This window comes from Heteronotia binoei, chromosome 19, assembly GCF_032191835.1.
Source record: "Heteronotia binoei isolate CCM8104 ecotype False Entrance Well chromosome 19, APGP_CSIRO_Hbin_v1, whole genome shotgun sequence".
In the NCBI taxonomy this organism is placed as follows: Eukaryota; Metazoa; Chordata; class Lepidosauria; order Squamata; family Gekkonidae; genus Heteronotia; species Heteronotia binoei.
Window position 1 is genome coordinate 15,981,737 of NC_083241.1, and position 15,887 is coordinate 15,997,623.

Genomic DNA, 15,887 nt, shown 5'->3' on the forward strand with positions numbered 1-15,887 from the left:
CTGCTCAACCAAATACCTCAGAAGTACTTCACTAGAGCAGGGGTGGCCAACGGTAGCTCTTCGGATGTTTTTTGCCTACAACTCCCATCTGCCCCAGCCATTGGCCATGCTAGCTGGGGCTGATGGGAGTTGTAGGCAAAAAGCATCTGGAGAGCTACCGTTGGCCACCCCTGCACTAGAGAAACCACTGAGGATGGAGAAGAAGATAAATGCTGATAGATGTCTGAGCCATTGAGACCATTAGAGCTAGAGAGAAGCCATCAGAGTTTGCCCTCTTATAGCCTCACTTCTTCCCCTTCCTGAACACAACCGGTGCTCCTAAGCCCTCCAACCCACCCCCAAGGAAGCATTTTGATCAAGCCATCCACCAGGTCGGAAGCATGTGAAAGCTTTTGCTGTAAGATTTCATTGGACTTAGCTAGCTAACTATCCCTCCAATGTCTTTGTGGGCACTTTCTCTCCATTAGAGGTTAGCCACAAATGGAGGCTGGAAGGACGCAAAGAGAAAATGGAGACACTAATTTTCTGCTTCAGCCAATGGAATGGAATGAAGAAAGGATGAGAAGCCCTTTGAAGCCAGACAACATCCTTGTAAAGTCTTAGATTTACTCTAGGTCACAACCCCTCCTGGAGCCTCATCAGCTTCCATTTACTGATTTCAGTGAATTGACTTGAGTTTGTAAAACCCAACCCTTGATTTCTGTGCCCTGTTAGCAACAGCTTTGCACATTTGAGCAAAGCCTTCTGAAGATTTCACCCTTTCCTCTGCAGATTGATCCATCGTAGTTTCCCTGCTTAGCTTCTGAGTTCTAATGAAATTGGGCTACACCAGGATACCTTCCTTTCCATTATTATTCTCTTGCATTTTAATCACTGCAAACCAGTTTTATTTTTTCATTTTGCGTTTTTTATACTTTATTGATTTTTTAAAGAAAAATTGTAATCTACATTCACTCTCTGAGAAAGTTGGACTTGAAAGTAAGCAGTAAATAAATACTATCTATTTGGCCTCTGAAATTATACATCAGTCAATGCACTCACTGTGGCTACTGTGTGACCATTGGGCCAATCCAACGTGGCTTCCCTTATGCTCTTATGTTAATCAATAAGACACAATTACTAATAATCAATGTTAGCAGACCAGGATTATAGAAATTGGGGGTGGGAAGCATAAAGTATTCATCATGACATGCTAAACAATGTAAAAACGATAATGTGTAAGCAGGATCTTTCAAAATCCCTTCTCCCCCAAAAAACACTGAAAGGAAGACACTGCCTGGGGCAGACATGTTGGGGAGGGGAGAAGGGATAAAATACCTGGGTACTGTTTCATTCTGAAGGGGTTGTCTCATCCTTGCTAACTCCTGCAGCCCCCTAGCCTTTAACCCCCCCCCCCCACTTTATTCCCATACTTCTATAGCTGACCCTACAATCTTCTTCTAGCTGTCTTTCCCCAAAGACTGCTAGAAGGAGGGTCCAGATGTTTCACTCAGTTTCTCCCCTCCCACAGGATCTGGTTCTTCTATGTTATTTTCCCCCCTTCCAGAGAGAGGGGACCTCCAACTTCTATTCAACAAGTAAGGCAGGGAAGGGGGCTTTGGGTTGTGGTTGGGATCCAGCTGCATGGCTAATGTGGAGATGAGCAGAAAGGGAGGTAGCTGATTGGTCCAAAACTTAGCTCTGCCCACTGGCTGCCTGTTGCTGGCACCTCTACCTGTTTCCTCCCCTGCCCCTTTCATCTGAGAGCATAATGCTGCAGCTTCTGCCCTGCCCTGCCTGGCTGTGCCTTCAGATGGTGGGTGGAGGAAGGGTGCAGGTGGCAGGGCAAGAAGTCAGGAGCAGAGGGGCCTCACCCAGGGTGCCAGAAAACCTGGTGCCAGCCCTGTTTGTGGTGAACTTTATAAAATGGGTCAAATCGATATATACTACTCAATCAGCAAAGACAATTGTCAATGTAGAATGACCAAATCATGTGAGATACAAAAAAGAACAAGACAAGGATGTCCACTGTCTCCTCTTTTGCTTATTCTAGTTTTGAAAATATCAATCAGAGGCATAAGACAAGATAAAAAAAAAACACAGAGGTGCCAAGACAAAGAAAGAAAATTACAAACTGGGAGCTTTTGCAGATGATTTAGTGTTGGTGTTGGAAGATACTTTAAAAGGAGCTGACTCTTTGATGTACAAATTAAAAGAATTTGGTTCACTTGCAGGTTTTAAGATCTATAAACAGAAGACAAAGATGTTAACTAAAAACATGAATTCACAAGACAAAGTGGCGCTGACGAACAAAACAGGTTTTAGTGTGGAAAAAAGGGATAAATATGTGGGAATTATACTGTCCGATATGAATTCTATGTTATTTCATAATAACTATCTTAAAACTTGGAAATAAATTTAAAAATATTTACTACAATAGGAAAGGTTACAATTGTCCTTGTTGGGGAGAATATCTGCTATTAAGGTGAATGTTATGCCTAGAATGTTATTCTTATTCCAGACAATACTTGTTCTGACATCTGATGTTTCATTCAAACAATGGCAGAAGGATATATAAAGATTTATGTAGCAAGGGAAAAAAACCCTATGTGTTGAGTACACAATATTAGAAGACTCAAAGGAAAAAGGTGGATTGGGTTTACCCAATTTGAGAGTATACTTTGCAGCTTGCTGTTTGGTATGGCTGAAAGAACGGTTGCTCTTGAGAAATGGTTGCTCTTGGAGTTAAAAGGTCATGGTTTGAGATTTGACTGGCATGTCTATTTATGATATGATAAAGTTAAAGTTAACATTTTTTTAAAAAAAAATATTATATTAGACACATCATTCTGAGAATATGGGATAAATATATAAGCCCAGGTTATGACTGAAAACTTTGCTCTCAACTGGCGTTTTTAAGATGGGAAATGGCTTCTATACATAAGCATTTAACATAGTGGGATATTTTAGATTTTTCCCCAAGGTGATTGTAAAATGAAAACGAGAGAGTCTTAGTTAACACAAGGTTATAGTTGTTAATTTTTTTTTTAAATTTACAATTATCAGAAATATTTAAACTTGATAAAGGGATGGGTGGTTTGGCACCATATTTGAAACAGATTTATGTACATAAATGACTAACATGTTATTGCCAAAATGTATAAACTTTTGTTGAAATTTGAAACAGGAAAAACAGGTAAAGGAATTTATGATAAAGTGATCGATTTGTTGTTGTTGTTATTTTATTCAAAAGGAAAAATGGGAAGGCTTAAAACAATGGAAAGGCTTAAAATTTAGCTTTAAGTTCCAATTTAAAAGAAAACTTTTATAAAATGATGTACCAAGACTCCAGATAAACTAGCAAAAATGTATAAAGATATTAAGAATAAATGCTAGAAATGTCAATATCATGAAGGGACGTTTTATCATATATGATGATCTTGTAAGAATGCTAAGAAATGCTGGATACAAATACATTCCATCACACAGAAGATTGAAGGTACATACAAATGAAACCAGAAGCTTTTTTGTTGGGAATAATAAATAAACAACTCGAGAGGATGAATGGAACTTTGTTTATGCATATGACAACAGCAGCAAGATTGTTATATGCTCAGAAATGGAAAACTGTAAAATCTCAAATGATTAAATGGGCAATAAATATGAATAAAGAAATTTCAGTGGAGACATAGGAACACCTATGGAAGAACTCTAGGAAAATATCGACGTAATAATATAAAAGAAAACTGTTTGAAAATGCAACACAGGTGGTATATGACACCTAAGAAGTTAGCAAAAATGAACAAGCAGGCATCTGATCGGTGTTGGAAATGTAAAAAGCACAAAGGCTCTTTTTACCATATGTGGTGGACATATGAAAAAGCAAGACAATTTTGGCAAATGATTCAACAAGAGATGTCGAAGATTTTGGGATATGCAGTTAAAAGGGCACCAGATACCTTTCTGGTAGGATTACAAACAGAAAGTTTTCCGAAGCAAGACAGGACTTTGGTGTGGTATATGTTGTCAGCTGCAAGAACATTGTTTGCACAGAGGTGGAAGCAAGCTGAAATACCAGATAAATGGGACTGGATTTCAAAAACTTTACATTGGAGTGAAGACTTACTAGAATCTTGAAAGACGGTGATGCAGAAAAATTTAAAGATGAATGGAAGAAGTTTCAGGACTATATTGAAAAGCAATGGAGAGTTAAGAGACATTTGGTGGTTTTTGAAAGTATAACCTGAAATTGGGGAAAATGGGGGAGACAGGTGATTAGAAAGAACTTTTTGAACCAATATACGATAGCTCCTTTTATTAGCAGTTAGAAAATATAGTGATAATTACAACAAACAGTTATAATTGATGTGATAATAGATTGATGAAAGATAAGTGTAATACTTAAAAAGAATTAAATAGCTATAACTGGTGTAATAATAGATGAAAGATAAGTGTAATACTATGGGTGAACTAAAAGGGTAAGGTGATATGATTTAGTATATTGAGATAAATAAGTTCAGGATGTGCTAACAATGTCCTGAAGGAAAGCTAGAAGACTGAATTATAAATAGAGATATAGAGATGTTATTAGATTTTATGTAAGTTTTATAGTGCAAGATTCTAAAACGGATGGTACCTTAATTGTTTTTTCTCAATAGCTTGAAGCACCGATGGAGGTCAAAGAAAAGATGTGGGGGAAGTGAGGAAAAAAAAAGAAAATGTGTGATGTATTGATAAGGATTGAAATATTGCTTTTTTTCTTTTTTTATTATTTGAAATATATTTCTTTATATTGCAAAAAATTTAATAAATTTCGTTAACACAAAAAGGAAATGGAAACTGGTGTGTATACCTACAATCGAGAAACAGGTGGTCAACATGATGGAATTTGCAGAGATGGCCAAATTCATGTCTCTGATAAAAGGTATGACTTTCCTTAAGTTTCTGCATACGTGGGAACCCTTTACGGACTTCTTGTGTGAAAAAGAAAAAAAATGAATCGATCATTTATGGGTTTGAAGATTAAAAGGCAAAGATAACGTGTTTATAGTGAAAGGTGATAAATTTCCCTTGGTCTGATTCTGGACTAAGGCGGTGATGAGTAAATGTATGGATTCCAGTAGTGGAGAAAGTCAGATATTAATCCCTTCTTTTACAACTGAAGTTGTTTCTTTTTTGTGTGTAGATTTTGTTTTGTTTCCCTTTACTTTTTTATTATTTGTACAAAAATTCTAAAAAAAAATAAAAATCTTATCCCCACAGAACCAGCATTTCCACTGGCTGAAGCTGACCTGTAAAGCAAGGCCACTGCTAAGTGGGGCTATGTGGGGTTGCTCCATTATGGAGCATAAGAAGCGGCAACTTCCTTCCAGTCCATGAGTATCGAGAAACCTCTTGCCCATCCCAAGATCTCCATGCAGTTCTCCATAGATCTTAGCCTCCAAAATATGCAAGTGGAACCAGAGAAGTTATTTTGAAGTTCAGAAGCATTTACCAACTTACCATGATCACCTTCAAATCAATACTTAGGTTCTTAAGGCATCTCCTGCCTTCCTTAGACACATTACCGTGTTCAGAGTCCCACAGCTGAAGAGGGAGATTTTCACTTAACTAATGCAAAGATCATTGCCTTGCAAAATGCTCAAGCAAGAATCTTGGGTGGGCAGATATGAGCGGGATGACAGGTGATACATGGACCACTGTTATTTTCCCCCCTAAAGGGGAGCACCCAGCACTGATCTTGTTTCCTAATCAGGAATTTGTCTAAAGTTCTCCTTTAAAATAGAATCTGTCATGCCTTTTCTTCTGTAATCTTCTTCCCAGCCCCAAAGATACAGATAACTTCAGAATTGATCTGTTCTTAGCATCAGAAATGAATGCATTTTCTTTTTAAGATGAGCAGCTTTGACCTGCTTAGAATAAATATTTATTTCACTTAAATATTTATATCCTGTCTTTTCCTTGTGGCACAAGGAGGCTTGCAAATCACTGAAAATATACAGAAGAAAATGAAACCTCAAATAACCCCATTCTCCCCTTGAAAGCATTTATGCTACATTTAAAAGCCCCAGCAAAAAGCCTCTTGAAGATTCCTAGAGATGGTGCCCCCCCTTGACGTGAATTTGGTTTGACTAGGATTTGATTCTGGGTCTCCTCCTCCTAACTTCTATGCCACATTGGCTTTTGATAGCAAAGAAGAAGAAGATATTGGATTTATATTCCACCCTGTACTCTGAATCTCAGAGTCTCAGAGCACTCATGATCTCCTTTACCTCCCCGCCACCCCACAACAGACACCCTATGAGGTGGGTGGGGCCGCGAGGGCTCTCACAGCAGCTGCCCTTTCAAGGACAACTCCTATGAGAGCTATGGCGGACCCAAGGCCATTCCAGCAGGTGCAAGTGGAGGAGTGGGGAAATTATCTGCGGACTCTTATCTGGTTTTCCCAGATAAGAGTCTGCACACTTAACCACTACACCAAGCTGACAGCACGGCATAGTGTCTAGGGCATCGGGTTAAGATCAGGTCCCAGTCAGACCACAAAGTTCCGGATGGGCAGCTATGTTGGTCTGAAGAAACAGAACAAAGTTGGAGTCCAGTAGCACCTTTAAGACCAACAAAGTTTTATTAAGAATGTAAGCTTTCGTGTGCATGTACACTTCAACAGATGATGAAATGGGGTACAGTGAGCAAAGCTACGAATAGCTGATGAGCAATGGGTTCTATTTTGCATGCTTAACAACTGCCCACCAGCTATATATAACTCTGCTCACTGTACCACAATTTCATTGTCTGATGCCTGTGCCTGCACATGACAGTTGACATACCGAATAAAACTTTGTGGGTCTTAAAGGTGCGACTGGACTCCACAAAGTTCCATTTTGTGATGTGATAATTCTAATCTCACACACTCCCTTTCCTTCTCTAAGACACACACTATGATGAGTGTGGGTTTCTCCTATTTCATCATCACAATGATCATGCTTGAAGCATAGGGCTCAAATATGTCCATGATCTCTGAGTGGGTTTCCTGGCACAGTAAGGATATGAACCCAGATTGCTGCTGTCCTACGCACTGTCCATTACACCACATGGGCCCAGCAGTTTCCTCTGTTATGGGTGAGGCCCTTCCAGCCCCCTTCTATTTAGATGATGACTATATTTTCATGCACATTAAGTCCACTCATGTCGCTCCCTCTGGAGTACTTATAGCTTATAAAGCAATCGCCGCAATGATTTTCAGATTATAGTCCAATAAAACCCCATAATTTGTTACAAAGCATTCAGGCGGGTATTATACTGCTCTTATGACATTTCAGAAATAACGATTCACAGTCCATTTCTCAAGCCTAGATGCTGTCATAGGGCAGCCTTGCTCACCGCCAGTCCAGAATGCAAACTTACCTAGCCTGCAAGAATGACAGGAAATGCTGGTTACATGTCCCTTAGGCTAGGACAAACAGATTTAAGGACAGTTTCTATCCAAGTGCTGTGGTTAGGTTAAATGCAGGGTTATGAAGGATTATCTGTTTTAGATGTATTTAAATGGTTTTAATGGTTTTATAAATGTTTATCTGTTTTAGATGTATTTAAATGGTTTAAATGGTTTTAGATGTATGAATATGAATATGTGTGTGATGTGTTGGTATGTTTGTGGAAGAGCACCTCATTTTGTTGCTCTCTTTTTGTGGAGAACAATGACAATAAATTTATCTATCTATCTATCTTATGTAACTGACCTCAGTATGATCCCCTCCCCCCCCCATTTTCTCTACCCATCCTAAAACACATCCATATTTCCTGGCTGTGGTGGGGAGGGGGGAAGAGGTCAGCATTAATAATAACACATCATGAACAAACTAGAATGATTTTCCCATTATTTACACGAAAGTAAAGGGCATACTGTCACTAATGACAGGAACACTCAGATTGCAGAAGAAGAAGGAGGAGGAGGAGGAGATATTGAATTTATATCCCGCCCTATACTCTGAATCTCAGAGTCTCAGAGCAGTCACAATCTCCTTTACCTTCCCATCCCCCCACAACAGACACCCTGTGAGGTAGGTGGAGCTGAGAGAACTCTGAGAGAGCCAGTTTGGTGTAGTGGTTAAGTGTGCGGTCTCTTATCTGGGAGAACTGGGTTTGATTCCCCACTCCTCCACTTGCAGCTGCTGTAATGGCCTTGGGTGAGCCACAGCTCTGGCAGAGGTTGTCCTTGAAAGGGCAGCTGTTGTGAGAGCCCTCTTAGCCCACCCACAGGATGTCTGTTGTGGGGGGAGAAGATATGGGAGATTGTAAGCCACTCTGAGACTCTGATTCAGAGAGAAGGGCGGGGTATAAATCTGCAGTCTTCTTACAGCAGCTGCCCTTTCAAGGACAGCTCTGCGAGAGCTATGGCTGACCCAAGGCCATTCCAGCAGCTGCAAGTGGAGGAATGGGGAATCAAATCAAGTTCTCCCAGATAAGAGTCCACGTACTTAACCACTACACCAAACTGGCTCTCAAATCACAGGCCTAACTCTGGTTCTTAAGCGTCCAAGCTCTGCCTCCACCTTATCATTGACTATTATGCTTCTGCCTTCTTAAGGTGTGAACATGTAAAGAACTGTTCACTCTGGGAAGAAGCACCTAATGGGTGAACATCTGTTTAACTTAGGGAAAGAGCTTGAGTGAATGGATGAAGTACTTATGGGGAGAACACCTGTTCAATTTGGGAAAGAGCCCCTGGCCTTGGAGTAAACACGTGCAGTACCACCGTTCATTCGGGAAAGAGCCCTTGGCTTTGGAGTGAAGGACCTAAAGGGAGAATGTCTTTTGCTCTGGGATAGATAGAGCCCTTGGATTGAGTATGAACAGACCAAGTACTTAAGGGGTGAGCGTTTGTTCACTCTGGGGAAGAGCCCTTTGCCCAAAAGTGAACATATAAAGTCCCTACAGGGAACATGGCTGCTCATTCTAGGAAGGTTCCTTGGCCTGGAGTGAACGGATGGAGTACCTAAAGGGAGAATGTCCATTCACTCTGAGGAAGTGTTTTAAGTATTTCAGGTCAGATGGTAGAAGCGAATTAAAGCCATTTATCTAAACCCTCTCTGAGAATACTGTTCCCAGTTCCAGGTTGGGAAATTCCTGGAGATTTTGAGGGTGCAGTCTGAGGAGGGCGGGGTTTGGGGAGGGGACGGGCTTCAATGCAGCATAATGCTATAGAGTCCACCTTCCAATGCAGCCATTTTCTCCAGGGGAACTGGTCTCTGTCACCTATGAACATATGAAGCTGCCTTATACTGAATCAGACCTTTGGTCCGTCAAAGTCAGTATTGTCTTCTCAGACTGGCAGCGGCTCTCCAGGGTCTCAAGCTGAGGTTTTTCACACCTATTTGCCTGGACCCTTTTTTGGAGATGCCAGGGATTGAACCTGGGACCTTCTGCTTCCCAAGCAGATGCTCTACCACTGAGCCACCGTCCCTCCCCAACCTAGAGATCTGTTGAACTATCTAGAGATTTTCAGCTACTGCATGGAGGTTGGCAAGAACCAGCACAGTGCAGCTGTTAGAGTCCCTGGTTATGATAGGCAAGACCTGGGTTCAAATCCACACTGGGCGACAGAGCTCACAAAGTACCCTTGGGAAGTCACTCCATATCAGCCTAACCTGAACTGCAGGGCTGTTGTGTGGATAAAATGCAAGTGTTCCCTCAAAGCTGAGTTAGTGTGAGCTAGCTCACAGTTTTTTAGCCTCCAGTTCACACATTTTTGTCTTAGTTCTTACTGCCAATAAAGGTTACTAAACTGTTGTAGTTCAGGAAAAATCGCCTCCGGGCAAACTAATTGATGCAGTAACTCACAACTTTAATACCAGTAGCTCACCAAGTAGAATTTTTGCTCACCAGACTCCACAGCTTAGAAGGAGTACAGAAATGTACAGTGCCCTGAATTTCAAAGACAGGTGGGATAAAAATCTAATAAATACACAACCGATACCATATAGGAGAAAGCAGCTAGAGGTCAATCCCAGATGGAACGGTGTCCCTGGAGTTGGTGGCTGTTGAGGAAGGTCAGATGGGAAGGCCACGGTGAGTCAGATTAGACTTTTGGGCTGCCAGCTATTAATCTCTATCGTATTCTTCATATATGCATGGAAAGCAAATATAAACATAGGAGTTTTTGGTTTCAAGTTCACTGGTTTCAAGCGGGGAATGAATGTGCTTGAATCATGCCTGCGTAGTGTAACAAGGATCCGCCTGACAGATTAAGCCACACCATGCTAAATTCTCTTGCTTCCTCCCCCATAGCAGTTTCACTTCTTTAATTGCTATCATCCCAGTATGTTAACATTATTTAATTGCTATAATATTAAATGCTACAAGATGTACTAGGGGAATTTTTTAATCAGCATATTTTATAGACTGGGGAAAAATAAAATCTGTAAAAATAAAGAAAGAAAAGAACCTTTGCCGTTTAGAAGGCAGCTATTTGCAAAACAAGACTGCTGGAATATCATAGCAATAAGGAAGAATGAAGGGTGTAATGAATTAGCAGACCCCTGAACAAGAAGGCAGTAGGGAACCATGCTTAGGGTCAAACCTGCAAATATACTGAACCAAGTAGCCCAAAAAAACCACAAAAAACAAAACCAGCTACTTTGTATTGCAGAAAGGGTCATGTCAGTGGGTCCTGGTGAAGAAGATAGGGTTGCCAAGTTTAACTCAGATAATATCTGGGGACTTTGGGGGTGGAGCCGGGAGAATTTCCCTAAAATAAATAAATAAAAACACAGCAGTGCAGTTCCCCTAAATACAGTCTTCATTTCCTCACCCAAACAGCTGCAAATAATCTCTCTCTCTCTCTACCACACACACACAGAAGCAAAAATAAAACAATTTGCAATCCCGCATTCGTGTGGTCTCACTGGGACAATTTACTCATGAGACAATCCTCTTCCGGCTGGCCTATAACTAACCGGCACAAGAAAAGTGTGGTACTATTAGACTTCTGCTGCTCTTAATGTTTTAAATGTTTTAAATATTTTAACTGTTTAAATACCTAAACTTAATTTATGTTGGATTTTATGTTGTAAGCCGCCCTGAGCCACTTGGTGGGAAGGGCGGGATATAAATCATAAAATAAATAAATAAATGAGTTGCTGAACTTCCAATAATAGAGGGAAAGCAAAGGTTCAAGTTAACTATGCAAACAACCTCGGAAAAGCTTGTACATCAAAGGAAGGATCTGGGCTGCTTTCACAGCTATTGGGAGCAGCCACATTGTTCTGCCTGCTTGCCCCGCCTCCATTTAGCCTTAAAGACACAGACACACCATCCAAAAAGGAAGCCTTTGAAGGCTTTCTCCTAGCATTCTGAAAGGGAAAGGCACATGGTAGCTGTGGGGGCAGAGCTTCCCCCACTGGCCAGATGACTGGGGGTGGGAAGGAGCCTGGTAAAGTGGGACAACCCCTGCTGGGACCTGGGGATTGGCAAGCCTAGAAGAAGAAATTAAATTTATATCCTGCCCTTCACCTAGAGTTTCAGAGCAGTTTACAATCCCTTCCCCTCCCCACAACGGATACCCTGTGAGGTAGGTGGGGCTGGGAGAGCTGTTTTGAGAACTTGAGACAACAGCTCTGAGAGAACTTGTGACTGACCCAAGGTCACCCTAGCAGCTGCATGTGGAGAAGGAGTGAGGAGTCAAATCCGTTTCTCCCAGAGTGGAGTCTGCTGCTCTTTACCCCAAACTGACTCTGAAGCCCAAGGCACTGACTGGCTAGTCTGCTCTAATGTCAGAGAGGTCTTCAGGGTGTATAGAAAGGTTGGGTCTGCCATTTGCTGAGCTGGCCTGTGCTTAGAAAAAGCAGACAATGGGCCAATGAAAGGTGAGGGTTAGGGTAAACTGGGACTTAGGAAACAGGAGGCAGAGGATTGAGAAGGCAGTCAGACAGGCAGGAAACAGGAGCTTAGAAAAGGAAGGGTTTAAAGTAGTGGAGATAGAGAAGGGAAACCCAATGACAGGGAGAGTAGGAATGACCAGAGACAGGAGAGCCATAGAGGTAAGGAACCCTTTGGCTACAGGCCTCTAGTTCAGGGGACTATAACTTTGTTGAAGAGAGCTTCGTGGCGCAGCGTGGTAAAGCTGCAGTACTGCAGTCAAACTCTCTGCTCGTGACCTGAGTTTGATCCCAGCAGAAGCTGGGTTCAGGTAGCCAGCTCGAGGTTGACTCAGCCTTCCATCCTTCCGAGGTTGGTAAAATGAGTACTCAGCTGGCTGGGGGGGAAGTGTCGATGACTGGGGAAGGCAATGGCAAACCACCCCGTAAAAAGTCTGCCATGAAAATGTCGTAATGCGACGTCACCCTAGAATCGGAAACAACTGGTGCTTGCACAGGGGACTACCTTTACCTTTTTTAACCTTGTTGAGCCTGACTGTGGGCAGTTTTAGAATTTTGAGCATTAGCTCTGGGCAGCACAACACCAACAGCTACATGGGGAGGGAACAAATCATAGAATTATTGTCGTTGAGGATTATACTTAATCGCAAAATGTTGGACATCTCCACACAATGTTAGTACTAAGTCCCGAGCCTAGTTCTCCTTTGATGGAGGCAGCTGTTTTCAAAAGTGCTCAATGCAGTCACAAAGACGATGCCTCCTTAGCTCTTCTGAAGCCCCTTCTACTCCTATGAAGTGGCGGAAAGTCAGGATTGGCTCTTTTGTTTTCGAGAAAAAGGAAGTGGGTGTCACTTTGGGATGACTTTAGACTTTCTGAATTAAAGAAGGAGTTGATTTCTTTGCTGCTCAACGGGGCTAAGTATGCTATTGCATTACACTGGAGACAGAATTCAAATCCTTCATTGGTGACCTGGTTAAGGCAAATGCTGAGAGTATTTTGTTTTGGACGGAATTACACAGAATTTAGAAGGGGGGAATACTTCACATCGAAGGTCAACTATTTTAGCTCAATGGTCCCCCTTTTTAGGATTATTTTTTCTTGTGGGAATTTTGGTTCAACTGCACATAATATAATGGTCTGGCATTAATTTGTTTTTAATTTGATTTTGCACTGTTTGTACTTGCAGTTCATTTGGATGTTTATTGGTGACTAGCTGACTTCGTTGGATCATACTTTTGATTATTATTTTAACTATGATCCAGAATGTTAATCTGTTTATTAAAATAAACTTGGGGTGGTGGTGGTTTTTTTTTTTTAAATTGGGTGTCACAAAACACATGGGCATCGTGTCAAAGACCCCTGCTCGGTCGAGACTGAGCAAAAAGACACATGGAAGGTGATTGGAATTGGGGGAAGTGCAGGTAACACAGACAAACCAGCAGATCAGAGTTCCCTTTAGGTTAACTGTGGCACTGGGTGACATCCAGTTTGCCCTGGAGCTAAATCTTCAGCGTGCTTCGCGTGATCGTTAATCCAGCCCTCCTACTCTCCGTTTTCTCAGCCATTCAACAACACCCCCGGTATTTACAGCTGCCCCCACGGGAGTCAAAATCCACTCACTGTTGTAGCTGCCATTGCTGCTAGTCTCTGATGTTGCCACGCTGCGCTGAAATAGCCCTTCGGATGCGGCACTTCCTGACAGTGAATGTGGGTGAAGACAAGGGAGGGAGGAGGGGGAGGAAAAGAACAGAGAAAGAAAGCAGGAAGGGAGGACCGGGGATATGTGAAGGAATGAAGCAGAGGACAAGAAGGGAAAGGGTGTGTCTTTAACGGCATCATATGGTTGATCATGGGCTGCAACATTCCAACAGCTATAATGCATATTTCAGGCATGTTAGTCACCCCTGGCCAGCTTGCCTATGATGGGTTACAAGCACTTTCAGATGATTTTACAAACTGGAAGGCCCATATCCACTCCCCCCCCCCCCAAGCTTTTTGGTCTTTCTAAGACACTGGCGTCACCAAATGACTTAGATACACATGAGTAGCGGCCTAGTGATTTTTTTCCTCCAATCAAAATGGGACATGTGTAAATTGGAATAACTAGAACTTATTTTTATATTGCGTCTCAAATTTGGTAGAATAAAAGCCCAATATACAAAACAGCTAAGTTCTATACTTGTTATGAATGATTTACAAGGGATAAGGAAGGTTTTCCCCTTTCTTTTATTTATTGAGCCAAAATTCCTTTCTGCACTATGCCCTATTCTACCTCAATTTCCAATTTAAAATGAGACTTTCTAAATTTAAATCCAGAACTGGAGTGCAGGGATTTTGCTACAGCTTTCAGTTCCTTCAGTTTACCTTTTCTCCCCACCTTCTATGATACGGATGCAGACAAAACACTCCAAATAAGCAATTTTAACTGGGGCATTGATAAAACACTCAAAATAAGCAGTCTTGATTGATCATATGTAAGCTGATCAAGAGCCTTCATAAAAAAAAAATAGCATGCACATGTGCTCCTGAGAGCTGGAAAATACCACATAAAAGAATCTCAATATAACTTCATGTAAGCCCATCAGATTGCTTCTTTTCCTGCAGGGTTTTATCAATACTTCTATGTGCATCAATAGTTCAGAGGGTGGGGCAGAAAGACATAAAGGAACTGAAGAATCTACACAGTGATTGGTGCAAAATACAGAAATTAAAAACAAAGTACAGAATTTTTAATACATTCCATTCCAACTCAGAAACAAGAATGACTTTTTTGGGAATTCAAGCCCAGAGGGAAATTTGGATGAGAATTTCAGGAGCACTCCAAGGCAAAGTTAACATTTTAGCTGTCCCTGTTTTGAGCTAGTCACTTTGGGAAAGAATACTAGGGCATATGAAAGTGACTAGATGATCACGCTTAGGGAAAAAAATCATCTTATTGCTCTTTTAAACCTTCTCCTGTGTTACACAGTATCTCAAAATGAAAATTTCACAACCAGTGACTGCACATTATGCATAAACACACAATCCCCTAGCAAGAAAAGCAATCAAAAACCAGAATGGGTGGGAGCAAATATAATAAAGAATAATGCTAATCTCATCTAATGTGTGGGGATGAAAGACTGATCTCCCCCCCCCCCCCCCGCCCCGCCTGTCCCCATACAAATAACTTCCAGAGAGGAAGATCCAGTGTTGATTCACAATCCACTTTGAGTAAACATGAAGATACTGACCTGACTATCTAAATGCAATGATATCATACATTTTTTGCATAGACAAGGAAAGGGCGGAGGGTGGGGAAGAGAAATGCATTTCCCCAGCTGCTGTAATGTTCTGGCAGAACATCCCAACGCTTAAGGTATTGCATGTCGTTGCTAATGACTGTGAAGAATTAAAAGGGGATTCGAAGCAATATGTTTTGGGTTAATAATTGATCATTTGCTCTCAGCATTAAGGATTGAATGAGAGGCTGCCTTTGCTGAAACCTGGTGTCAGCCCACAAAGCCTCCAAGGTTTGTCTGTCTCTGTCACCAACCTATTTTTGCAAATGTTCCCTTCTCAGAACTGTGAAGAATTCTGGGTCACCACAAAGAGGTCAACAGCCTTTGGAAGAAGAAACCACAGGAGACTTCCAAGAGTTGAGGGATCGTCTGTGAATTTCTAAAGCTACATGTTCCAGCCAGCCCAGCAAGGGAACAGGGGCACACAGACACACAGTGAGTTTGGCAGCCTCAGGTAGCATGAAGATGGGAATTCTTTCCTACACACACACACACACACACAGAGGCACACACAATTATCCAGGGCTTTTTTTGTAGCAGGGACTCCTTTGCATATTAGGCCACACCCCCTGAGGTAGCCAATCCTCCAAGAGCTTATAGGGAGCTTACATCAGGGATGTGTGGTCTAATATGCAAAGGAGTTCCTGCTACAAAAAAAGTCCTGCAATTATTGTGCCCTTCCACCAGGAGGTCAGGGTATCCGCTGGGCTGTGGTTCAGTAGTAGAACATCTGCTTTGCATGCAGAGGGTCCC

The 15,887-nt window shown here is 41.7% G+C and overlaps 1 protein-coding gene across 2 annotated transcripts in view; it reads right to left on the reverse strand.

Annotated features, from left to right (window-relative positions):
* NTRK3 (neurotrophic receptor tyrosine kinase 3) overlaps nucleotides 1–15,887 on the reverse strand; it is a 589,304-nt gene that overhangs the window by 31,409 nt on the left and 542,008 nt on the right. Inside the window, exon 16 of one of the 2 annotated variants that reach the window (XM_060260076.1) lies at nucleotides 13,477–13,551. The exons of the other annotated variant lie outside the window; for it this stretch is intronic. Coding sequence (XP_060116059.1) covers nucleotides 13,477–13,551 — 75 coding nt within the window. The remainder of the gene's footprint in view (nucleotides 1–13,476; nucleotides 13,552–15,887) is intronic. 2 annotated transcript variants of the gene reach the window in all.